At 32.5% G+C, this 27814-nt stretch overlaps 1 protein-coding gene across 1 annotated transcript in view; it reads left to right on the plus strand.

Moving 5' to 3' along the window:
* Positions 1 to 603: 603 nt before the first annotated feature.
* LOC117117139 (uncharacterized protein KIAA1755 homolog) overlaps positions 604 to 27814 on the plus strand; it is a 64532-nt gene continuing 37321 nt past the window's right edge. Inside the window, exons 1-2 of the mRNA XM_033261346.1 lie at positions 604 to 734; positions 16204 to 16401. Of these exons, the coding sequence (XP_033117237.1) occupies positions 699 to 734; positions 16204 to 16401 (234 nt within the window). The 5' untranslated portion in view covers positions 604 to 698. The remainder of the gene's footprint in view (positions 735 to 16203; positions 16402 to 27814) is intronic.

Genomic DNA, 27814 nt, shown 5'->3' on the forward strand with positions numbered 1-27814 from the left:
CTGTTCAGAACAAAAAAAAATGTGTGTAAAATGTTTTACCAAGATTTTTAATATTTTTTATTTTTTTTTATTTTAGTGCTTCTACCATACAAGCAACACACAAAACAACATAAGACAAATAAAGAGGGAGGCTGAAAAGGAGCAAAACTGTATCACAAAAAATTATGTGCCCTCCAACAAATCATAATTTATTGTACTTAAAATAGAAAATAATAATAATAATAATGACAATTTTGTGATAGTGGATTCATCCAAATTCATGTTTCAGCCAATCACCTATCTCGTACTATAAATTTTATCAAAGACATGTGACAAAACAAATTTCATTTCAGATACTGTACTACTACTGTCAGTTCATTTTTTTTATATCTATTCATCCTTTATGCTGAAATTCCATGACACAATAGTTACAAATTCATAACATTACATAATTCTACTACACACAGTAGTAGTAGTAGTAGTAAGGGTAGACCCAGCAAAATCAATATCCACACTACGGATGTGATTGGTTTAGCAGACAACATTGGCCATTCATAGCAGACGACGCTTCTGTACTTATTAAAAAGGATCAATATACTCTGGTCAGACTCATTATGCTTATACAGTGTTGTAGGTATTTTCCCTGACAGTTGTCACTAGCAGCTTTTTCACTGACAAACCCATATGATGATTAGTTTCCTAATGAAAAACCAAACGGAATGGCTGCCCTAATTGGAGAGGATTTAAGTTACGAGGTAGGAACGATGTGCTCCATTTTTTTGCCATTCAATATTTGTATGTCAAGTGTGTATGAAAATAGGTGTTGTTAATGGCAGTCTGTGCATATTTACATGACAGCAGTGCCTACCCTACTCAGCCAAGTGTTACGCTGCGCATCGTGACAGCAAATGCAATCATTTTCCTGATCATGGATCACACACTAGATCTCAACGGCCATAGCCCTGCAGATAAAACCGTCTTTTTATCCAAACGTTCTTGACTGCAGTGTATGTACAGTCTTCTGATTGTTTGTGTTATATTGGTTTTTAGCAAAAAACAACAACCAGATTTTCATGTGAGTTAATTCATCTGAATGTTTGTTTGTTCCGCACCAAAAGACAAGCACTATCACTATGATAATAGAGACTGTATTCTGATATTAATGCATGATTTGAAACATGTAGGTGTAGTTGAGACTGTTACTCATATTTTTCTTCCATATAAAAAAAATCTTTTTTAACGAAACATATTTAAGAACTTATGATAGTACATTTCCCTGATTGTCACATAGATCCATTTAAGGTTATAATAAATGGCAGATTAAATGTCGCTATTTTTGGAATGGTAATTATTCATAAAATTGGTGACATATGATTTATTAATGGTTCGAAATCGAATAATAATATCTAATGCTAAACTAAAATCTAACTGAAGTTCTGCTCAAAACCGATATAAATCGACTGGGATTATAACTGCATATTTTTAAGCTATTCTGTTGCTTCTGTTTTTTGATCAAGCCTCCACATGGACTTACATTATGGATGATGTCATTGCTAAAAATAGATCAGTTTAAGACTGAGGTATATTTTGTATTATTAATGCAAATTCTATGAATATAAGTGTTGTTCAGGTTTGGCGAGACTTTTACAATACCATTTAAAGATCGTCAGGGCGTAAAAAATAAAAATAAATTTTTGTTTTCTCATTTGTATAAATGATTTTGCCAAAAGCATCCAAGTCACAGGTTGGCAAAGCGATTTTTTTGGGGCCCGCAGAAATGAATTGCAAACCCTATGTGTACGACTCCCCAACCATCTTTGGCTAGAAAACACCTTGTTTAAACAGCGATAGTAAATGTGAGCATAACGTACGTACGTGAACCATAAAACAGGGTATGAAGGTTTTTGGAAGTGCACTGAAACATCAAAGTTTGGGTTCGGAGTTGAATCAAAAATTTGCTTTGGACCTCAAACAAATTTTAATGCCTATCCCTGATCTAAAGTGGAGCAGAAAATAAAAATAAAATTGTATTGATGAATGTTTTATTTATTTATTTAATTTTTTTTATTTGAACCATATTTAATGAGGGTGATCCATCCAGCAGAAGCTGATCATTAGGGACCCTCAATAAGAATAAATATTATATAATTAAGGAACAAATATATTATTTGGCAATTTCAGGGGAGTGGAGGGCATATTAAAAATTCATTTTTTTTCTGAAATTTTCATTTTTTGTACGGAGGGTGAACTAACTAGCCAAATATAAAATTATATTTTTATTTCGAAATTGCCATTATTGGCAGTTGGATGGTTCGTAACAAGATTTTAAAAAATCTCACCTACCTGTGTGTTGTTATGCTGCTGCATTAATTGATAATGGGCGTGATGTTAATGTTGATGAAACAATAATTGTTCAATAAATATGTGTTGACTAAAATATTTTTGTTATTGATGATGATAATGGTAATATTTATATAATTCACACACACACACACAAATAAAATAGATTAAATTAAATTATATGATTTTTATACTATCCATTGCCAATTCATTTATTTTTGTGTTCTTTATATTTATTAATGCAATATTAAAACATATTTGGAAATTTCTACCCAGGTAGAAACATATCATGTATGTATATGACAAATATAATGAATTTGCATCTGATCTGGGAATTCCAGATAATGCATAATGCAAATATAAAATGCTACATAACATAAGAATGAGTAGTTTGAACATTTAAAGCTATTGGTTATAAAATGAATTGTATAGGTTTGTGACATCATTGATCTATTAATAGATTATGAGGTAATTGCGCTTACACGTTGCTTCGTTTCATGATTAATATCAGGATATGTCGTTCATACAAGAATATGATGATTACCAATGCATTATAGAATTTGCAGAATAATTTTGTCAAAGCTTTTCAGGTATACCATATGTTATACCTGTGATATAAGCAATTATAATTATATCATATATAATTAGAAATAACAATTTGTATAAATGGGTTATACTTAATAATAATATTGATTTTAGTAATAGGTTTTCAATATAGCGCCCTGTAATCATGCTTCTTCAAATATGGTTTTATTTCTTGTTTTGTTATGGTATTGTAAAATGACTATAGAAATAAGTATTGATACCCTAAACACATAATTATAATATTCTGCATACCTTCACTTGTGAAAGCAGCTCTATTCCTCACTCAGTCGATGAGTTCCCCCCTCCCTAAACTTAATAACTTACTTTAAATAGTTGGTGATGCAATCATCAGGACAGAGCTTTGTCTGTCTGATGGCCACTTGTCTTTCCATGAAAGTCTTCTAACATTAATGATAATAATAATAATAATTAAATTTGATATTATTTATTTGGCTAGTACACCACAGGTTTAATTTTAGTTTTCGTTGATTTACAGACGTTTTACTATAGACAATCTTAAATTGATTGGCAACCAGTGTAAGTATTTATGCCAAGAATAAAGGAAAGATATTCATGTACAGGGAAATAGACTGGTTTCAGCCTGGGGGTGGGGAGGGGGATGTGAAAAATGACAATGCAGAAATCTCAGAATCAGAACTAAACTAAAATCTAAACTAAATCCCTATTCCAATGAAGATTTAATGGTAATTTTTAGTATTTTAACCCACTTAGTTGAACTAACTTGCTGCCATTGGGGTGGAGAGGGGGTGGGGGCATGCAAGCCTACACCCATGAAGTTTTAATTGGTGAGTCAAATACATTCTTTTTTTAAATTTTCAATTGAATGCTAATTATATATTTATATATACAAAGTAAGCATTTCTAATATTGAATTCTGTTCGTCAAGTGCATTAGCTCATTACAGACTGTACCTCAAAGTACAGACGGATGTTAATTGGTTTTAGAGGAGGCAGAGGCAAAGGAGGTAGTTCTTTAATTCTCCAAGCCTTTGGAAAGTACAAAATGGCCGCAGATATGACAGATGTGTTGCCTTTGCTAAAGGCTTAAGTATCAATAGATTTTTCAAACAAACTCTGCAACTAATAATAATAATAATAATAATAATAATAATAATATGAATGATGTTTGCCCTAGAGTACCTGATGTTGATTGTACTGAATGCTCAATACGTACCCAAATGCTTGTGAAAAAATTTGTGCAAGTGATTCGGGTGGGAATTGATCCCATGACCTCCAGATAACTAGCCTGGTGTCTTAGCCACTAGACCACCGAGCTACCACTTGGCCAGTGATACATCTGATCCCCAAGTAGTAGCAGGTACTGCAATGCTATTCCGACGCCATCAGAATAATAATAATAATACAGGAATTTATGCCGTACGTTTTGCCAAGGGATACGAGCCGCAATAAAAATAAATAAATAAATAAGGTCAAATTTAAGAAGACAAATTTTAACCATTTTTCCAGCTTTATACTGGATATTAATTTTGATAGGCACAGTATTTGAAAATTTACTACTTGTAGAAATACGAATATTTTAACGATGAAAACCTTATTATAAATGAAAAGCTCATTATCTCTTTACAGATTTAATTATCATTCGTTTATCTGCATGTCATTTGCATATATTAACATAATAATTCAATTAGTATCTCAGTTATATTTTTTATAAAACTAGTGGTGTATTTAGGAGAGCACATGCCCTCCAAAAATTTTTGCCCCCACCTCTCTACAATTGAAAATGTTTGAAAGAAAAGAAAATCACCTTAACATCGAACCCACACTTTACCTTAGTGCCATCCCAGTCCCCCTCCCCCTTTTCATTTCAATACTCATAGATACAGCACTATAATTACTTGAGTTTGTAGAAGCGAGTGACAGGAACTTTTAGTCAAACTCTTCATGGCCTGACCCTAGGCAGTGTAAATAAATCGGCTGATAATGTTAACAAAAAATGTAGCATGAACATTCTTGCAGATTAACAGTTTTGCCATTTATTTATTTTTAGTTACTACGGTTACCATGACGCATCCTTTACAAATGCTTTCCTTTTCGTCATCCTTCCTCCTTGAAGAACTCAATCTTGGTTGGCACTAATCAATGCACAGATTTTAACAACAGATTTGTTGCATGGTAACCATTCAAATAAAAAATCTGGAGAAAAAAAATTATTAATACAAATAACTTTCGATTTTGAAAGCCCTTATTTTAATAATAATGAAAATAATAATAATAAAAATAATAATAATAAAAATTAATAATAATATAATAATATGAAATAATGATAATTTTTAATGTGTCTGTTTAAAAAATGGATGATATCATATAGGTAAAATTTTAAGTGGGCATATACCATACTATATGGCAAGACAGTTTTATACCTTGTTCAGAGAAAACTCTTTCAAGAGGAGGAGAAAGTAAAATTTCTAGATGATTAGGAAGTTGCGAGTGTGTGAGGGAAAAAATCTATGAAGGCAACACTTAGGCTCTTGCTTAAAAATAATGTGTGGTTGTATAAATAATGTGATGTTGCGATGTAAACAGTTCATTCATTGGATTGATAAATGACTTGTACTATGTAATTGTGAGGATAAGACTGTTGTATACATAATGTGATGTTGAGATGTAAACAAGTTCATTAATTGGATTGATAAATGATTTGTACTTATGTAATTATGAGGAAGAATAATGATTTTATATTGGGCATTTTCAGTATAGTGGTGGTGGCATGATAAAAATAAAGGTAATGTTATATTCGACTGAGTATGATGTCAGTTTTCAACTTCGTATTAAAATAGTAATATTTATGCGGCAAATTAAAATGCAGTAGCAGCTTCGGGGGGCCCAGCCCAAACAACGGCCTATACTTCAGACAAAATCCGACCAAACGTGTGTTGAATCTGACAGACAAAAAAAACTGAGGCCTGTCTAGCCTCATAATGAGATTACATCTGTCATCGCCTGCAGCTCAAGCTTCATCTAATTAATTTCAATCCTATAAATGGTCATGAGAAATAAAATTAAATACTCAATCATTGTTTCATGTAAATACTACAGTGGCTACATCTGTCTGTTAAGTATAATGGTTAAGAAACAATGAAGTGGAATGCTTTGGGATTGGTCATAAAATAGTCATGGTGTAGTTCCAAGGTAGTAAATAATAAATAGAAAGTATTCATGTGCGAGACATGCTTTTATGGAGTGGTCAGTTAGATTACATATTCATAAGGTTTGCAGGTGGGAATGTAATTTGGTTTGTATTGCAGAAAGAATCATATGTTAAGTAGTCCGGAGTGTTAAAAATTACAGTCAATTTAGGCATGGAAATTCGTGGAAACAACTTGGTCATTTCTTCTAAGAAAAGCATTGGAAAGCTGTCATTGATTTTTGTAAGGTAATAAATGGAATGGACATAGCCGATGCTAATGTAAGAAAATCTTTGTAAGGTCACGGATTTGGTCAGTTCTTGTAAAGTTAGCAGATAACGTCTGTTTGGTTTAGTTTATTTACTAACACAGAAAAATGGTCAGGGAAGCTTTAGCAGATGAATCACTATAACTCTTTGCAAGTCAGCTGCCCTCTGTTTCATTTGCAGTCCCTCCTTTTCTACAATGTTTGAAAATATTTTCTAAGCATAATTAATATCTTATCTGTTTTTTCATTAAGTATTTTATTTTGATGTACAAGTAATTGTTGATTTTGCTTGTTAACATTAAGGTACTTTACATATTCATCTGGTAAAATGTTGATAATTTCCAGTAGACTGCAACTCCTATAGCTATATGTTTCATAGAGACAGTTCTTTAACCCATTTATGATCATTTCAAAAACGTTTTTCTCTAGGGCCATGCTTCAATTTTGGATTTTCTAGTTCATTTGATGTAAAGACAGGTTGTTAATTACCAGTCAACATTTTAATAATTAATACTAAATTAAAACATTAAATGAACTCAGCAATTTACGAATATTTATGAGACTAGTAATTAGCATATTACCCATGGAGAGCAGATGGAAGTGTTATTGATGATAATGTTATGCATACTGGTTTTGACTGTAGATGTGCATTTAATAAAACAATTATTGGACATACCTTCTACACAGTCAATACATATAATTTTTTTTTACTGATTTCAAAAATTAAAGTTATACGCCGAATATTTCATTTTAATCACGATAGAGTATATCAAAATCTTGTGAACAGTTTATGTTATGTTAAGGTCTTCACAAATTATTCACATCTTAGTCAGATTGGTTATATGGAGATAATCACCAAATTAGGTCAGAAATTTTAGATTTAACATTTTGAATACTTTGGTAATTATTGTGCTATGATAGTATATGTCCATTTTCATATTAAAGTGTGTTTTTCATGCATATGTTGTGCTTCTAGGTTTAAATTATCTTTAGTTTAACTTTCAATCTGATTTTGTTGTATAAATAATGTGATGTTGCGATGTAAATAGTTCATTCATTGGATTGATAAATGACTTGTACTATGTAATTGTGAGGATAAGACTGTTGTATATATAATGTGATGTTGTGATGTAAACAAGTTCATTCATAAATAACTTGTACTATGTAATTGTGAGGATAAGTAAGTGAGTATATGTCTATTTTCATATTAAAGTGTGTTTTTCATGCATATGTTGTGCTTCTAGGTTTAAATTATCTTTAGTTTAACTTTCAATCTGATTTTTCTCAGAACTGGCTTCCGTGTGTTTGGAATTGCTTATCCTAGGAAAGGCAATCCATCCACTTCGAATTATTACAATATGTAAATATCCCAATTTCAGTGCCTCCTGCTCTAAATAGACCATATATTATATATTCATGTATTTTCTTTGTTGATGATCTAAAAATTATAGTGGAACCTTTTTTCTGAGTCATCAATAAAGAAAATAACATTGAATATTACATTATTGGATCTAGATGAATTTGAGATGAGAATCTTAGCACCACTGAACATTGCATTCTTATGTGTATATTGGCGCTATATAAATCCTTGTTGATTGATTGAAATATATTGTACACCGTAAAAACCTTTCCTTCTTCATCTCCTCCCTACCACCTCTCTCAACACTAGAAATTTGCTTGTCAATACTCTCAAGTAGTAATCATCTTATTTCACCTTTTTTTTTTACCAGAAGTCCCCTTTCTTAATCATTGAGGCCTCTTCCTACTTAAACTTCAGGGCCCCACCCTCTTCCCCCATGTCACTACTCCTGGACTCTGCTGCATGTGAAATGTAACATTATATTATACACATTTAATATAATTTTCAGTTAGAGGCAAATAATATTATGGTAGCTAAATAAACTTGAACTTAAATATAAGGAAACTCATACTGGTACCCATTAAAATTCTTATTTGTCAGGCTGGTAGTCGACAAATATGGAATGCTTCATCCATGTAGGTTGTTACAACTCTTTGTAAACTGTTTACAGAAATAACAAAAATATTTAGTTTGCAATACAGTAACGTAATTGAATGAAAGCCGCCTTGCACCACATATTTGATATGTTTCATTATATTTAACAAGAAATGCGATGTCACAGTTGTTATATTCAAATTCAATGTGTCTAACGTAATTCATCATTATAATAATACAGACCTAGTAGACAGTGGCGTATCTACAGAGGTTCAGGGTTGTGGGGGGGGGGGCGCTCGTCAATAAAAGTGTGTCCCCAGTTTCCTCCTTCCCCCAGCTGGTAATTTTCAATGAAAAAAAAAACGACACTCAAGTAGTTAAAAATCACCTCATATTTTACCTGCCTTCACCCCCCCTCACTTAATCATTGAATACATTTCATTCATTTACCATCAGTTCCCCTCCCCCTCTCCCACGATTTTAATACTCATATGCCACTGCTAGTAGATTATTTCAGATTCTTTGTAATCTATACTTACTGATGCATTATATTTTTGTTATTATGAAATATTATTATTATTATTATTATTATTATTATTATTACTACTACCGATATTGCTATTGTTTTGATTTTGTTATTTTTTTTTTATTGCCAACTGAAATTTGTCCTGCTTAAAGTTTTTTTGTTTATGTCTATAATCACATGGTTTATTGTTATATCAAAAATCTAGAAGTCATATTGATATAGAACTAGAGGCAGCTGGTTCTTCAGGGTTGTACAGTAGTGAAAGTTTGCATAAGCTGACCCTGACCATCGGTAGCTTTTTTTAATTCTGTGCATTGGTCAAATGAATACAACTGGAAACTACATTATAATTATTCTTTGTTTACACTGTATATAATGAGGATGCGTCATCTGCGGTGTGTAGGAAGGCCGTCTACGTTGTTGGTACTGCGCTCCTGTATGATGTCATCAAAGATGTATAACTCATCTACCTCCCCATCTCATTCATTAAGCATGTTTACATGTTTATTAAACCTTGGACGAGAGACACCGTGACTGCAACTGTCGGTCACTAACCTGCATTCGCATATAAATATAATATAACAATAAACAGTACCATAACTAATGTATTATTGATGCTTACTTAGAAGTATATTTGGTGCCAGTGTCTTTATTGTCGGTTTTAAAGTTTAATACGATGAATGGAAGTTATAATTAGCATATTGATGTCCAGATTACGTAATTACAAAACATGTTGCATAATTTCCATGTACAGTAGTATGACAAAGTTCTGAAGGACATTTATTTTTCAGCATGCACAAAAATAAAAGACAACTGACATGTCAAATGTATTATTAGATAGAAGCTTTTAAGAAGACATAGAGAATGCTACAGTATAGCCTGGGTCCTTGCCTTCAAATTCCAAGGTCCTAGGTAAGTCCTGTAAAACTGCAACATATTTTCTTGAAAAAAATTCTCCCAACACGTCATAATGAGACTTAGTTTATACATGCTTATAGCAAAAAAGAGAAGAAATGCAATTAAGCTATAGCTTGGTTGTTGAGTTCATCACCCTTTCAGATATCAAAATCCAATAAATATTGTTTTTTAAACTGAAAACACCACTTCCCAAGCCTAATATTAATTTCATCTTGTAATTACTATTTGGTATTAATGGGAGAATAATAAAAGTGTATGGTTAATGGTTAAGTTTAAAATATTATTGATTCTCACTGGGATTCGAATCTAGCCTATCCATGTTTCTACCATTTTTAACTTTCTGTTTTTCAGTAAATAGATTTGAAAATCAATCGGTTTACTCTTTTGTTAGAGAGGTTGGCCGACAGAATGATTTTTCTACGTCAATAAATGTCAGGTATTTCTTACGAAAAACATAGTATGTTTATATAACCTAAGTATAAAAATATAATCACATGATCAATACAGCATTGATAGAGAACACTGAGCATGCTCACAACGTGAATTAATGAATCGTTGAGGAAATGAGATCTAATTGACTCTATGATACAATCTAATAATTATTAGTTAAAGGAAGTGATGGTGAACAAAGATGTCATTGTTATAGTTATAAGGATGCTGTACAACCTTGCATAGAAACCCTGGGGTTCTTAATTTTATGCAAACTTTGGATAGGCTTCTTTTCGAGATTGACTTTTTTCAAAGTTTCTTTTGCAAAGTAAAGAGAGAGGGGGGGGGGGCTTCTTTTCAAAATGAATGCTGTAAATTTTGGGAATTACTAATATAAAACAAATGGGCTTCAGTTCGAAATGGGCTTCTTCTCGAGATTAAGCCCACTAGGCTTTTATTTGAGGTTTTACGGTAGTATTTTTATCTCATCATTATGATATTTTAATTATAATCCCAAATCCCTTTTGTTTATTAATTTAAATTTAGTTTAGGTTTTTAGCATAGTTATGATGAATTTGTCTATTATCTATAATGTATATATTGATTATTCGATAATTTTAGATATTTTTTGAAATTATTTTTTCACTTTGGATCATGCTAATTTATATTCAATACATTAAATAAATATGTATTTAATAATTATAACATATATAATATGACCGTATAGGGGCACACAAAGGCCACCAAGTTGCGGAGCTGAAGACCACCTTTGGGAGAGAAAAGGTAGGCTATTTATTCTATATCAATTATATACATATTTTCATATATTATTATTAGAGTTTCGTGGTTTTCAATATAATGTTGTTTAATGTTTTTGAATTTATTATGCAAATGAGATTTCATATGTAGTATATAGGAATTTGTTAAATAGCCTAGAGATGGACTATATGGTCAATGTGATGGCATTCCTATGTTGCTACAATCAGTCCTTTGTGAATCAGGACATCCACCTCGTGACCAATCAGATTCTTAGCGTACAAAAATTGTCCAATGACATCCTGTGTTACTTGTCATGTCCTGTCCCCTTTGCTAATGTCACATTACTTCGAGCTAGCCGAGCCGTGTTCTTTGCAGACAGTCATAGCCTTTTTAGTAATTATCTAGTACATATACTTACTGTGTATTGTGTTTCTCATAAAACTACTGGATTTAATCAGATTTGATAAATTTTTGGTTATAAGAGGTAGGTGAATATTTCATCTGAAATGGCATTTTTATCATCACTTTAAGTTTATATTTCTTTAAGTACTACATAAATTTACAATTATTTTTATTTGTTATTAATTTGTTCTATAATTTTACCTATAATTGTGTAATTGGATTTTGTTTAATTACTTTTTAAGTTGTTTACAAGTGATTACATTTTTAGTTAAAAATTAAAAGAAAAATATCTCTTCCCAAATTTACAGGATGCAAAACTAATGTTTATTTTTTCATAAGCCTTTAAATTAATTGGTAATTGAAGGAATAGTAAAAAGTAAAATTGTTAATTGTTTTGATTTATGTTTCATTGGAAGTATCTATTTTAACTAACTTTTTTTTAATGTGTACAGTTTTTAAATGAAATTTTATTGTATTGTATACAAATGCCTTAATTCAGCCTGTTGGTTGCCACGGAATTTGTATTTTAATGTCTTGTGTTTTGAAATAAAGATACCAATATAGCTATTCAATGAAATTAACATTTCATACTATACATGTTTTTACTTAAATTTTAGTGTATCATATAATGTGCAATTTTTGTGTTATTTTCTATAATAATAATAATAATAATAATAATAATAATGATAAATGATAACTTATATAGCGCATTTTCAATTAAAAGCTACGCAGATATATGTATATTTATATCCTGGCTTCATTTATAAATATTAATTTGTATTAACTTGAGTGATATGTGTATTGTTGAAGAAAAATATTTTTATTCATAATTGGCTATAAATTTCAAGGATTATTTACATAATTTAATGAGAGGTTATACAGTTCACAGGTGTTTATTCACCTGAAATTCTCACATGACAAATTCACCTGAGCGATTTTATGCCAACTTAGTAGTCAATTGTGTATTAACTGATGAAAGAATTTGTGGCAATTGTAAGTCTGATGGAAGACCTGATGAAAGAAAGCTTAAATGTTTGAAAGTAATGTTGCTTAGCAGCTTAGAATGTTGAATGACATTAGACCTACTATTGAAATATTGATTGATTAGTTAAATATATATGTTACTAATTTTCATTGCAATTTATTCTTTTTTCTGAAAGTACATGCATTGGATAGATTTGTTCGATGTAAACACCAAGGATAACCCACGAAAATCAGAATTAGATTTATTTCCAGTGGGGTCCTTCCGGTGGTGATTGGGCAGTACACCATTAGACAATCCCCCTACTCTTTTCCGATGAGTGCACTGTGTTCTTTAACATGCACATGGGCCATAATGTACATGGGGCCATCGTATCATCCGAATGACGGGGCGCTATCGTAACTTGCATTTCAGCCCTCTAGCTGAAATTATGAGAACGATGGGAATTGACCCGGGGACCAAGTGATTCTTCACAGTTTAGCGCACACAGTGGATGCCACCAGTTTAGCAGATTGAGCTAAGCAGCTCATTGTTCATCACTTATTACATAATTGATTATAAGGTTGATAATAATGACAGACAAAAGAAAGACAAACCCATTTCACACTAACAGAAAATATTACAACTTTTAACAACTATTAACAAGTTGTAACAAGTTTGATATTCCGAGATTTTTGGTTCGTTTCACACATGCACTTTCAAACCATGAGAAATCTCGGGAAAACTCGGAAGAATATTATGACTAGGCCTAGAGGCCTAGGGTAGTACTAGTAGGCCTAGGCTAGTTGTAGGTTGTCCGAATTACATGTCAACTATTAAACTAGGCCTGGTACCGAATTAACAAGATTATAATTATTCCATGGTCCTTAGCCTTCGAAAAGTAAAACGAATTCAACTCCCAGCTCGCTTGCTGTAGTCGAGCTGGCGAGAAAGATAGGCCTAGGCTAGCTAGGCACAGTCGGGCCGCCGGCCGGTAGCTCACCATTGTTGTTAGAGGCAATCAGTGCGACAAGCATCATAATGATTCGCTGTTGGCGTAATTTACGAAGCCTCGTGATTGTTTCTACATCAGACATGTGAAATTTAGCGAGATTTCTTTTGATTTTGATATGTTTTCCATCGCTGCCGCCATTCGTTCGAACTAAAAAAAAAATTTTAAAAAAACACAGCCCGCAAAAAGGTCAAAATATGGACATGACGCATGCGCAACAACAACTCGGAAGATTTCGGGGAAAAAACAGGCCTCGCGATGGTCTGTTTTTGTTCCGAGATAACTCAGGGGACCCCTGTGAAATCTCGGAAAGTTTACAAGGATTTTGCTTTCACACTCATCCAAACCTGGTTACTTGTTACAAGTTGTTAATATTTGCAAAATAGCATCAGTGTGAAATGGGTATAAGTTATACTGGTGGACCAAAAGATAAATTATCTTTAATAACAGAAATAATTATGAATGTTAAAAGTCATAATGTAGGTATGTGCTGCTGATGATGATGATGGCAGCAACAGCAATGAAAACAAATATTTAATGAATTTATGATCAATATTTTTGTAAATTGGGTATGTTGAATATATTTTTCAATATCCTGATTAAAATCTTTAAAATATCTTTTTTTTTAAATTTAGGGTAAAGTTCTCGCAGTAATTCTTTTCCATATTAACATAAGAAAATATTGTAATATATGAATAATAAAAAGTGATATGTAAAGTCGGGTGTACAGTATAAGGTCCATCCATAATTATCAACATTTTCAAAAGAGTACAAAAAACACGCTAAAAGGGGGTAGGGGAGGGGGTGGGATGTTGAAAGTTTAGGCATGAGTGTGTGTATGTTTGTCTTGTGTAAGGGATTGTCACCTACAAGTAGGACAGTGATATATTGGCTATTGACAATCCTTGGCACATGTATTGTGTGCCTAAAAAAAAAAAAAAAAAGTACTAAATGTTGATCTGAAAATGACACAAATCAACATTTTTTGCATACTCTTTCAGGGGGAGGGAGGGTTCACAGAAAAGAGTATGTTTTGTACTTTTTTGAAAATGTTGAAAATTATGGATGACTCTAAACAGACATTGTTTGGTAGTGTATGCTGCTTTTAAGTCCTCGCCACACTATCAATTTTCTTTGACAGATACATGGGACATGCCTAAATATGGTCATGAAGACATCACATCATGTTTTTATAAGAGCAAACATTGTCCGAGCCTGTCTGACACACAAACCATCTTTAGTCTTTTGTACGCTTAACTTTCTGAGCTCTTTTTTTCATGACCTGTATAGGCATATCATGACTATATATGGGCATACAACAGTATTTTGTGAAACAAAATTTGATAGTGTGGACAGGGTTTAATGCATATCTGACCAGACAAATCATTTTGTCCAAACAAACATTGTTGAGTCTAACAATCTATAGTGTTTTGCATGCTAATCTTTTGGGAGCTCGTTTTTTTGTTTTTTTCATGAAAAACCTCAAATTTTTGAATCCTAGTATCACAGATATTGCCTTTCAATTTTAACAATAGTTTAATGTTTTAAGAGACTTTGTCTAACAGTCTGTGGTACTTAATGGACGATAGAAAATAAACTTTTATGCTTTTTAGTGCTTTTTATATGAGGTTAAACATAGGCATTTTTTTCAAACATTCTATCATTTATTTTCTTGATTTCTTCTCCAGGAGTCAGCTCAGGTTGACTGTAGCCTACAGGATATTTTATCGGACTTATTTCCACCATTTAATGAATTTATGATCAATATTTGTAAATTGAGTATGTTGAATATATTTTTCAATATCCTGATTAAAATCTTTAAAATATCATTTTTTTTTAAATTTAGGGTAAAGTTCTCGCAGTAATTCTTTTCCATATTAACATAAGAAAATATTGTAATATATGAATAATAAAAAGTGATATGTAAAGTTGGGTGTACAGTACAAGGTCCATCCATAATTATCAACATTTTCAAAAGAGTACAAAAAATACGCTAAAAGGGGGTGGGGGAAGTGGGTGGGATGTTGAAAGTTTAGGCATGAGTGTGTGTATGTTTGTCTTGTGTAAGGGATTGTCACCTACAAGTAGGAAAGTGATATATTGGCTATTGACAATCCTTGGCACATGTATTGTGTGCCTAAAAAAAAAAAAAAAAAAAAAAAGTACTAAATTTTGATCTGAAAATGACACAAATCAACATTTTTTGCATACTTTTTCTGGGGGAGGGAGGATTCACAGAAAAGAGTATGTTTTGTACTTTTTTGAAAATGTTCAAAATTATGGATGACTCTAAACAGACATTGTTTGGTAGTGTATGCTTCTTTTAAGTCCTCGCCACACTATCAATTTTCTTTAACAGATACATGTGACATGCCTAAATATGGTCATGAAGACATCACATCATGTTTTTATAAGAGCAAACATTGTCCGAGTCTGTCTGACACAAACCATCTTTAGTCTTTTGTATGCTTAACTTTCTGAGCTCTTTTTTTCATGACCTGTATAGGCATATCATGACTATATATGGGCATACAACAGTATTTTGTGAAACAAAATTTGATAGTGTGGACAGGGTTTAATGCATATCTGACCAGACAAATCATTTTGTCCAAACAAACATTGTTGAGTCTAACAATCTATAGTGTTTTGCATGCTAATCTTTTGGGAGCTCGTTTTTTTGTTTTTTTCATGAAAAACCTCAAATTTTTGAATCCTAGTATCACAGATATTGCCTTTCAATTTTAACAATAGTTTAATGTTTTAAGAGACTTTGTCTAACAGTCTGTGGTACTTAATGGACGATAGAAAATAAACTTTTATGCTTTTTAGTGCTTTTTATATGAGGTTAAACATAGGCATTTTTTTCAAACATTCTATCATTTATTTTCTTGATTTCTTCTCCAGGAGTCAGCTCAGGTTGACTGTAGCCTACAGGATATTTTATCGGACTTATTTCCACCATTTCAAAATGTTGCCCCCTATCTGCTGGCTCAGGTGTTTGAGATCGTCGATGGTAGTTTTAACGGAGATGGAATAAGGTTTATGCAAGAGTTTCTGGTTCCCTTGAAAACTCTTTTGAAGAAACTGAAAGCATTAAGTCGGGTAAGTTGAAGTAATTGGACTATCTTTGAAAAATTGTCTCAGGAAAATATATTTATATTTTTTTTATATTGTTATTATTTGATTATTATTTATTTGATGACACTTGACCTTTGAATCGTTGGCACTGTCTTACAGATTACACAAGAATTTGAAGGAAAACAATCTTAACTAAAACTAGCAAAAGCAAGATAAAAAAGAAAATATAAATACATACAGTATACATACTGTCCTCACACGCGTGCAAGTATACATATGTACATGGGCGGCGGAAGCGGTCTCATAATATCCTTGTTACTACTTTTGATATTGCAATTATTATTGAAACTTTTGCTAATGCTGTAGCTTTTGTCCAAACAATATGAACTTTAAAGTAAAGAAAAATATTACAAGAAACTACGGTATCCTGCCTTGAGTGGTAGGGATAGGAAAGGATAAAGCGGAGGTACTGTAATACAATGGATCCTAGAACTTGTTAAGGGCAGAGATGCTCATGTCATAGAGACTATGCTGAAACCAAAGATATGACGGTTATCACTATGTTGTTGATGATTACTGTCAAAAGTTGTACTCCAAGTGTATTTCTCGTAACTTTTCATTTTAGGCAAAGTTTGACTTCATGAGCAATATCCACTCAGTTCTGTCTTTGTGATTAATGCAGATTCTGTGTATGTGGTTTTTTTAATTTTTAAATTTTTTTAAATTTTTTTAAAACCATCTTTCGAGACAGTTACCCATGTATCTGATCTGTCCATGGGTTAACTAATGTCATTATTTAGAGGTCAATTTAATATACAGTAGGAGACATGAATCATTACAGTACAGTTGTGTTAAATTTTGATTTTCTCATAGTATGTTATTACTACGTTGTATGCGTTGAACTCGATAACATGATATCAGACAGTGAGTTTCAGTGGTTAAATCATATCAATTGCACTTAAGTTAATTTGATTATCATGTTATGTACAACTGCCACTAGGCTCTACATTTGCAGTTAAGGTTCTGAAGACACTTCAGAATTTGAGGAATCACTTGAAAAAGTCTTCCTTTTACATTATGACTATAATGTACTTGCTCAATGGTGACCGTTGAACTATAGAGGACACCATAACTGTGCATTTTAAGTAATGTATCATATCTATAATTACCCATTTGATACAATCTTCGTTCTCTTTTAATAAGTGTAATATACCTCTCGTAAAAAGAACTGTTTTATATAGCTTCCGGCAAATGATATATGAATATAAATGAATTTTGCCAAAGGGATGTAGATGACATTATTTTCTCTTTCAAATTCAGGTCATATGGTAAACAAGAACAGAAGTTTACGAATCCAACCTTGCTAAAATTGCATAACATTTATTTTAATTTGCATAATTAGAATATATACATTTTATATTGAGTTATTAAATGTGAATACAAATATTCAATATTTAAATTGCTTTGATTGTATTATAAATAGAACTAAATTATTATCTTTCTATTGAAAATTAAAATGAGATTTAATGTTGTCTTCACCAATTAATTGATGCATAAACGATGCTCCTATTATTAGTGGCTTATAACTTTTTTGGTTGTTTTCAAATTTGTTAACAAATCTTCCATCTGGAAATTATATTATAGATAAATAAATACCAAGTACTATGATGACAATATTATTTTGTAAGTTAGTCATTTATACTATAATTAAAAAAATTATATTCTTTTAATTCTGTTTTATTGAAGTTAATTAGGTAATTATAAAAAAGATAGATAATTAAGTGATATCTTTAATTTTGATAGATCTTTCCTTTTAATCAGTTTAGAGTGAAATTTCAATTAATATTTATTTTTTATTTCATAGCATTTCTTTAATGATTCATTTTTAGCATCATCCAGTTTCTGTTTGATGCTTAGTCACTTCTAAACTAGCCACATTGTGTAGTTTTTCTTTGCAATATGAATATGTTGTATGAGTGACAATAAAATATTGTTTTGTAACATAGTTTATTTAGTATGCTAGATCTAAATATTAAGATTTTTGAAAGCGCTTATAGCAGCCCCCAATAATATGCAGGATGATTTACTGTAAGCTTCAGTGGCAGATTCGAGGGGGTGATGCCCAGTTGGCTTGGGCCCCCTAAATAAAAAAAAAAATTATTTTTAAAAAGTAGAAGAAATTTAAATTATATTCAAATTATGTGTGAGAGTGCCATTTCAGGCCATCTGGAGGTGTAATCCTTATAAATTTTCTTCACCATGGTTGGGGTGGAAGTGGTCTAAGCCCTCACATCTCTGAAAGTCCCTTCCTAGGCCCTCTCTATGTCCCTTACTAGGCCCTCTCTATTTTAAATTCCTGGGGCCACATTTATCAAACTAGAAATCAGCTTAAATTCGTCTAAGTCCATTTTTTTGCTTAAGTCAAATTTATCCATATTGCTTAGCTTAAAAATTGCTTAAAATTAGAAAGTCGATTTTACGTTGGCACCATCTAAGACAATTTTTAAGCCAAGATTTTGCTAAGGTTGGGTAATAAATCAGCTTAAGATATTTATTAGGGACATCTTAACTTTTTTTGACTTACGACATTTGCTAAGCTGAGATTGATAAATCCAGGACCAGGATCTACAACAGAGCTTTAACATTATTGCCATCTTAACTGTGCTAAGACCCTTAACTGAAACTAAAAATAATTTTAAGACAGATATATTGTATTTATAATTTATAATTACCAGTAGGCATTGAGTTTATTATTATTATATGTTGTAGCTATTAAATGAGGATTTTTTTTACATATTAATTTATGTTCGTGTTTTCAAAATAAACAAAAGTAGCATTCAGCAGAAATTATAACTATAAAAAGACAAGTCAAAATGACTTATCCATTCTTTGAAATGAAAAATCCTGATTGTCCTTGTGATCATTGGCTTTGAAACACAAGTTAATTGATTAGAAGGGAAAGAGTTGACACAAGACAGGAAGGCATTGCGCTAACATCATTGAAATCTTGAATTGCAATTCTTGTTTTGCTTTCTTTCTGTCAAAACTTCCTCTCAATTGGCTTCAAGTGTGTAATCATTTGATTGCTAGCCTTAAACAATGAATTTTCCAGCATTAGATAAATAAAACAGACCAAGCGTAAATTGATAGGACGGTGTCCACAAAAGTGCATGGATGCTAGCGACCATCCATTAATTTCATAATTTTTGCAAGAGTACAGAATATGCTAGGAGGAGGGGCTTGACTGTAATAAAATGATCAGAAAATGTAAAATATCATTATAATTTTATTGTGTACTCTAGGGAGGGGTTTTGTACTGTCGTAAAAATTATGAAAATGTGGATGACCCACCTTATTCATTGCTACATCATAATTGTAGACATTTTAGGGTGATTTCTATTTTTGTCATCATTAGTTATAAGCAGTCTTTTCAAACATAATGTTTACATCCTCAAAAAATGCATGAGTGTATCTTAATTATTTGTACCATAGATGTTTTAGGATTCTTCTAAGAAATTACAAATTCTTGGCATGGTGCTACGTTAACTTTTTTTATTAATTTTAAGCAAAAATTATGTCATAGTTGTTTTCAGAGAGGAATCATGTTAATCGTTATGTAAATGATTTTATAAATTTAATATAGGTCTCCATCTGATTAAAGATCCCTCCAATTAAAGACCACCTCCAATTAAAAACCACTTTTATGGTCTCATATTTACAAAATAATTAGAGATTAAAGCTGTGAAAGGCCATGGAAACCCTGGTCCCAAAAGTGGTCTGTAATTGGAGGGAGGTATGTACTATGAGTTAAAATTGAAATGTGTTGCTAAAATGTTGCAAAGACAAGCCAAACCAGTCACTCGTCGCAAAAATTGATTTTGAGTTATTAATACAGTGTTAGAGAGTAAAATAATAGCTATAAAATGGTAAAAAAATCATTCAAATCAGACATTTTTAGCCGTCAAAGTTTATGATTTCAGGCATTTCTCATGCAGAAACTACCTTTAAATCCTTAAAAAGTATTGTTTTAACATTGAAAATGGGGAAAATAACAGCATAGAATGATGTGTAGATATATAAATGTTAGTTTAGTGCAATAAAATAGATTTTTTAAAATTTTACATTCCAGCATGTTTTGGCCATTTTCTCTGAAACACAATTTGCGACGAGTGACTGGTTTGGCTTGTCTTTGCCACAAATTGACATCACAAGCTGATACAACAGTAATTTTCCCAACTTGGCTCAATATTCTACCTCATTATCGACATTTCATTGATCAAGTTCCTAGTCCACATATCAAGCACCCTGAGCATCTTACATTAGATGGATATGTGCGCTATATAAAACTACACTATTATTAATCCTCATTGGGAAGGGTTGGCTGAAGCCAGGAACAAACTAAACAGGATTTATGAGTAATTTGCTCATAATTTCTGTACGGTAGCTAATGATTAATTTGGTGATGCTAATACATTTTCCTGTATAAATTGTTATGAGAATTATTTTTATAGATTGGAAAAAAAGGAGACCATCATCGAATACAATGATTTTTACTCAGGTTAAGGACTTTTTTAGTTTTAGGAAAAAAGAAAGTTAAAACCACTACTGTGTAAATCCTGAAATGTACCATTTCATTGGCTAATACAACATTTTTATCTAATAAATATGACACCAGGCTAGTTATCTGGAGCTTATGGTTCGATTCCCACCCAAATCACTTGCAAGATTTTTTTGGGAATGTATTGATCGTTCAGTACGGTACCACGTCGGGTAGGGCAAAATATCATTCCGATTACTTTTCCTGATGCAAGCAATATTGAAACAATAAGTCAATCAATCTACTGCTGTTTTCTTTTGTGATTGTTTGCTTTTTTAACTTGTTACTAAGACTTTACAATTTATTATTAAATTTTATGTCTTTTTAGTTTATTTTTAATTGTCACAAGGGTGTATCTTGTTGTTAGGTCTGAATCAATGTCTGTAGAATATTGCAGACCTGACGCTGACCTCAACGTCAAGATCACGAGTCGACTTGATAAAATGACGCACTTTTGTGGCAAATTCAATTAAAGTCTAATAGAAAACACGTTTCTCTGGGATTTGCAGAAGGTGTGGAGAGATGCATTATTGGAAAAATAAATAGTTTCAAAGTGTGAAAAGAAAAGTGATGGTTAGACAAACATTTTACACCTAAAAGGCATACATAAAATATGTTTACAATGAACTTTCTAGCTAAAGTATCTATGATTCTGGTGGTATTTTGCAGTATTTCTCCTGTATCCAATAGCTATCCAAAGCTCATATACACTTAAGGCTGTTTTCAACTAGGTGGCAAATTCATTCGCACGAATCGGAAGCGTTGGTTCATGCACATGTGCATTCACATTTCTATCAACGAAATCAGTAGTTTAAACAGTTCTACTGTTTGTGAAGCAAAAAAATGCACAACCAATCAGAACTCAGGAAGCGAACCAACAATTTTGATTCACGCGAATAAATTTGCATAGTGGAAAACAGCAGTTACAGTAGGCCTACCTCAGATTCCAGAGCATCCTGCATTTTATCCCAGAAAGTATGATAAATTTTATTTTTAACGAGTTGACTGCCAAACATTTTTTTTTTAGATTCCTCCACGTGTGCCAAAACAGATATACATGTACAAACCTAATTTTTTGAAATTTTATCTAGTCATATATTATCAAAATGGTGTGTCTAATAAATTGTTCGTATGTGTTAATCTACAATCAGGTTCAAATCCAAATAAAAATGGGACAATGTTATTTTTGATGGATATGTTGAAAAAGACTAATTCATTGGACATTAAGAGATACTATTTGGCCTGTAGCGTGGCTATATGGTTGAGGCTGTAATAAATATTTGGAAATGTCAATCAAAAATTGGCATCCCTTTCATGAAGATAATTATTTTAAGAGAGTCAATGCTTGATGGTTTCTTGGTAAATGAAAAATAAGAATATTGCTCAATGTCTGACCCAGTATTCAATACTATATTGCAAGCCTGTCTGAACATATGAATTTATATTACATACTGCCCTCTATTTTCTAATATATTCAGTAGGATGAGATTGCAATTGCAGTACTTAGAACATCAATTGGATTGGTTGAATTTTATGTGTGTAAAATACTCTGTGGATATCACATCAAAATCCGAAGACCTATTTCCATAGGGGTCCTTTTGGTGGTGAATTTGGAACAGGCCAAGATCCCTCTCTCTGTTGTCCACAACAGGTAGACCAAAAAAGAAAACAAATGCTTGAAAACAAAATTATAATTCTTTATAAAGCTTTTCTGAGCAGATTTCATGAAACATATAAAGAAGTATAACAAAATAGGACCAGTGAGGAACTCAGTGTTGATATTACATTTTCCTTAAATTACCTAGTTTCTCTAGGTGCTGAACCCATCAAGTCTTCGTCATTGGACCCCACTGGCCTCTATGTAGGAAAGGGTTAGCCCCTTTAACAGACAGATTTGTTTTACCTGAATTGTACAGGAGTAATCAAAGTGCACAAGTAACATGAGAAATTGAATCCATAATGTGTGATGTCATAATATTTAATAGTGAAAGTAATCAATGTTAGGTTACTAACCTGGTTAATTCATTTAGGACACAGGTGTAACACCTACTAGGACAAAGAACAATAGATAGGTTTATGACCTTTATCAATAATCATGCAAATTTAATAATAACAATAATAATTTTCATTGTTTTACCAGTAGTTTCTCATACCATGTCTGTTGGGAATAATTTTCCAGAAAAATTCCCAGGAGTAAACTATAATGGGCTTATTATTAACATCAATGTTATGCTTTTTAAAAAAAATACATGAAAAGAGTCATACTTCTAGGAAGATTCATAATTTTTCTGTGCCCAGGCGTGGTTTTATATGGTTTTCTGTGGTTAACTAACCTTCATTTGTCTGTTCATATATAATTTCTATTGATGTTAATCGTAGTTTAGTTTCATTGTTATATATTTTTATGCCTAAGTTATAAAATTGAAAAAAATTATTATAATAGTAATGTATCTGTCTCTTATACACATCTAGATGTGTATAAGAGACAGTTCTATATGGTTCTAATCCAGAAATGTCACACAGAAGAAATATGTATTTCTAAATAAGGGACAATGGAGCTTACGGGGAATAAAACATTGAGATTCGCTCCTTTAATGACCAAGTATATATTGTAGAAATATAAAACTGATGTTAAACCTACTGTTGTTTACTGATTTGTTTTCCTACTTGTGTAGAGGTTAGAAAGAGTTTATCTCATATATATGATTGACAGGACTTACATAATTGTAGTTTGCATAAGCTATAATGAAATTATAAAATATACCAGTAAGTTTTTGGAAAGTAGAGACAACAATTGACCTATGAATTAACTTACTGGCAGTGAAGAAGATCTAAAATATATGATAAAGTGTGTCAGCAATTCCAAATGTACAAAGAAGACCTATATAATAAAACCTGTAGTTAAAAAAAAATTGGAGATATCAAACAAAAACATGTGTGTTAGCTATTCCAAAAGCATTCTTCTAGTGCGTTGTTTCCTCACATCAAGAGCTAGGCCTACAAAAATACCTAACAGAAGAAATGTCTGAAAACATTTAGCATTGTGCTAATTTGTTTATCGTACCACAGCAGATAAAAGTTGTAATAATGTGCACACGTCGCAAATCGTGCTTCAGAGATAATGGCCAAGACATGCTGGAATGTCAAAATTTTTTAACATTTATTTTATTGCACTAAACAAACTTTTATATATCTATACATCATGCTATGTTGTTATTTTTCCCATTTTCAATGTTAAAACAGCAATTTTGAATGATTTGGTGATGGTTACTGACTTAAAAATCATAAACTTTGAAGGCTGATTTCTCAAATATTGTTCTTTAAACAGCTGTGTGTTTAAACTCCTGTGACTTCATAAGGAAATGTCAGATTTAAATGATTCTTTTACCATTTTATAGCTCTCATTTTACTGTTTAAGGCTGTATTAACAACTAAAAATTGATTTTTTACAAGGAATGACTTGTGTGGCTTGAGACCTACACAAAACACATGAATGACATATCGAAGTAACATGCATTCATTCCCATAAGGCCATAGCTGCTCCAATGAATGTCACTACAATCTCTGATCTTACATGATTTATGAAGTGAATTAAGACGGTAGGATTATTGCAATATCTTGGCAGTCATCACCAGAAGCTATTTCTAGCTTGATCATTGTTGCGATTATTTTCATATGCTCATTGTAGGTAAGATTTCTCTATATTGTAAAGCATTATTTAAGATTTAATATTAACAATTTATTATAGGGAGTATATTTATTACACTTATTGTACTGGTAACAATTTTCTACCAATTTCTCATGTATTATGAAGTTTTTAGGTGTACTTTTTATATTGTTTTATCCAAATGATGTACTTAATGTGTAAACAAACATTTGAATTAAATTATTAGGGAGTCGATCATGACCATATTTAGGCATGTCACATGTTTTTGTCAAATAGGCTTTGATAGTGTGGACAGGTTTTTAGATAGACGTCCATGTTTTAAAAAGAATTTCCGGCACACTTTTTATTTGAAGAATTGATATGTATAATTTACTGCATAATGTAGACATAGTATCGGTCAGGATACAATGAATTTCAGATAATGTGCATGCACTGGCTTTGGAATGGCTATGCCAATTATGTGAATGAGCGTTCGTTCAGATATTTTAAGCCAACGATTGATCCAAGCAAGCTACATGCCAATTACTCTAACCAAGTCAGTGCAAGTTGAAACGCTTGCTGATTTCACCGGTTATATAAACAGAAACAAGCAGACAACATTGTCTGGCTTCTGTTAATATGAACACTGCCCCCATTCTACAAGATCACTGTAGCGGCTACTATTTATAAGTGGGTAAACAGTGAGGGAGACGATGATATCTCACAGACAACCTCAAATTTTTTTCTTCACATAAAAATAGAAAAATATGATACATTAAAAATAAATGTCACAAGATGTCTGAAGTCGATAAGCTTTATTAACCTATCAAAAGCTTTAGAAAAAACTGTAACTTAAATATCAATATTTGAATATAAAAGATGTATACAATCATGATAGAGTGATTTTATCTCTAGAAAATATTATGACTAAAAACATATGTTAAAAGCCAAAAAGATAACTATCTAAAGAAGGTATCAATTAACAATTAAGCACCCTCGTAGACAACACTCGTAGCCGAGTTCCTGTGATCCCTTTATCATTTGAAGGCTGTATAAATTCATGAAGTGTCGGCGTGAGATTATCCAAGTCCGTTCATTATCATGATACAAATCATTACAGATTCAGTTAGCAGTTTACAATTAAAGCAATGAAAAAAAAGTAGTTAGTCAAGCAAGACATATTCCAGTATTAACAACAGTATAAATTATAACATTCTGACATTATGTGCTCAGTGCAGTATATCCATAGTTACCAACTTGAGAGATTTGAAATGCGTGACTACACCAGTCGGCTTACCATTTGCCTTATCTTTCTTCGCTGAGAATTTACAGGCTAGTATATTGCGAGACTTGTCAGCATAAAATAATGCTTCGCCTTTCTCTTTTTTGTGCTCGGCAAGCACTTCTGGAATGTTTTTCCGCCTTGTTAGCACCGTACCTACGGTATACATGTCTCTTTTCAGCAAGTAGTCCACAAGGAACGGAGATGTGTAGTAGTTATCAATAAACAAAGTGCGCCCTTCGTCAAGATACGGTTGAATAAGTGTGTCAACAATTCTTTCTGTAGCACTTACAGTAGGTCTGCTTTTCCCTCAATTTGTTTACCACAGTAAATTAGAAAGTCCAACATTATTCCGGGGGAAGTACAGATCTCATAGAATTTGACACCAGACCGTGATCGTTTGGTTCTAATGTACTGTTTGAACAGTAACCTTCCTTCGAAAAGAAGGAACTCATCAATAGAGAGGTCACCATCTGGCTCATACACGGATACACATCTCTGTTTCACAAAGTTCATAAGAGGACGAACCTTGAACAACCAATCTCTATTTGGATCATTCACATCATTTTGGCTGTTGTGCAGCCACCCCTACTAGCAAGACGTCCTATAGGGCGACCGCGCCCCCATCCCCTTTTGACAGGCCTATTTCTTGCTTGTAGACCGGCGACGTCTTCGTTCAGGAGGAGGTGATGGGCTACGACCGGAAGGAGATAAGCTATGACTTGAAGGAGAGAAAGATGAGTCACTACTAGAAGAAGGAGTGGGCGAGGGAAGGGGGGTAGTGGGGGAAGTAGTACAGCTAGGTGATGGGCTACCAATACTTGATAGAGAAGAAAGGCTATGGCTAGCAGGAAAAGGAACAGGACTCGCCTCCTTTCTGGACCACGCACCCTCGGGCAACCACGCTCCACTTCCTTCACGTGCTCAGAGCTTAGCTTAGGCCTAGGGCTTATGTCAATTACACTACTAGTAGCGGTGTCATCATCACCTGAATTGTCGCTACTCACTGCAGTAGAATCGATATCTTCACCGAGCTCGATATTTTCATTCCCCTGTCATCATCCGCTAAAATAAGGTTAGGTGCATCACAATAGGGAAATCCCCTAAATTACTCATTAATTAGAGGGCAGCAGCACTAAAATTCAGTCCGTACTGTATATGGAGCGGGCTTCCTGCGACAGTAAATTTGTCCGTATGGTATACGGACTGCGACTTCAAAGGGTTAAGTTATCTCATTTGTCTGGTTTTGTAATGTTACAAGTAAAAATTACAAGTTAACCTTTACATAAATGACCTTCAAATATTGCTCTACCTGGAAAGGTGGAAACCACAAAGAACATGCTTTCCTGTGCCAACTGTTAAGGAGGTGAAATAAAATGCAAGTCTAATTAAGAAAAAAAAAATGTATCCAGTTCTTTAATACTGTACATAAAAACAAATAGATTAATAACATGATGTTATAAACATATCAAGCATATAGCCTTTTAACGAAAAGTTTCATTTGTATGAAAAAAGAGTCCCTGGAGGGATTCAAACCTGCAACTTCTTGTATATATATATATATATATATCTGTCTACTAAGGAAAATAATATGTTTAATTATTTATGAGAATGGCAATACCCATTGGCGATGGCTTCCATGAGACAATTGATAATATAGTTGTAAAAACATGCAAATATGATGAATTTGTGGAAGATGAGTTTGTTTCCTGGAGATTCTTGCGTGCTTACGAGAGCATGTTAAGCAGTCACTGCGTTGTACTACGGTCGTACGGCTGTCGGCCAACCAATTTAACGCCAATCCCTGTGACCGTCTGAAGACGCGACGTAATACAATTGTCATAACGGATCGTCATTAATAATGATCCATTGCGCGTGCGTCGTGGAGTTACGTTCTTCATGGAATCGTGTC

Source organism: Anneissia japonica, unplaced genomic scaffold, assembly GCF_011630105.1.
Source record: "Anneissia japonica isolate Jap-2015-1 unplaced genomic scaffold, ASM1163010v1 scaffold287835_len3118868_cov185, whole genome shotgun sequence".
NCBI classification, from domain to species: Eukaryota; Metazoa; Echinodermata; class Crinoidea; order Comatulida; family Comatulidae; genus Anneissia; species Anneissia japonica.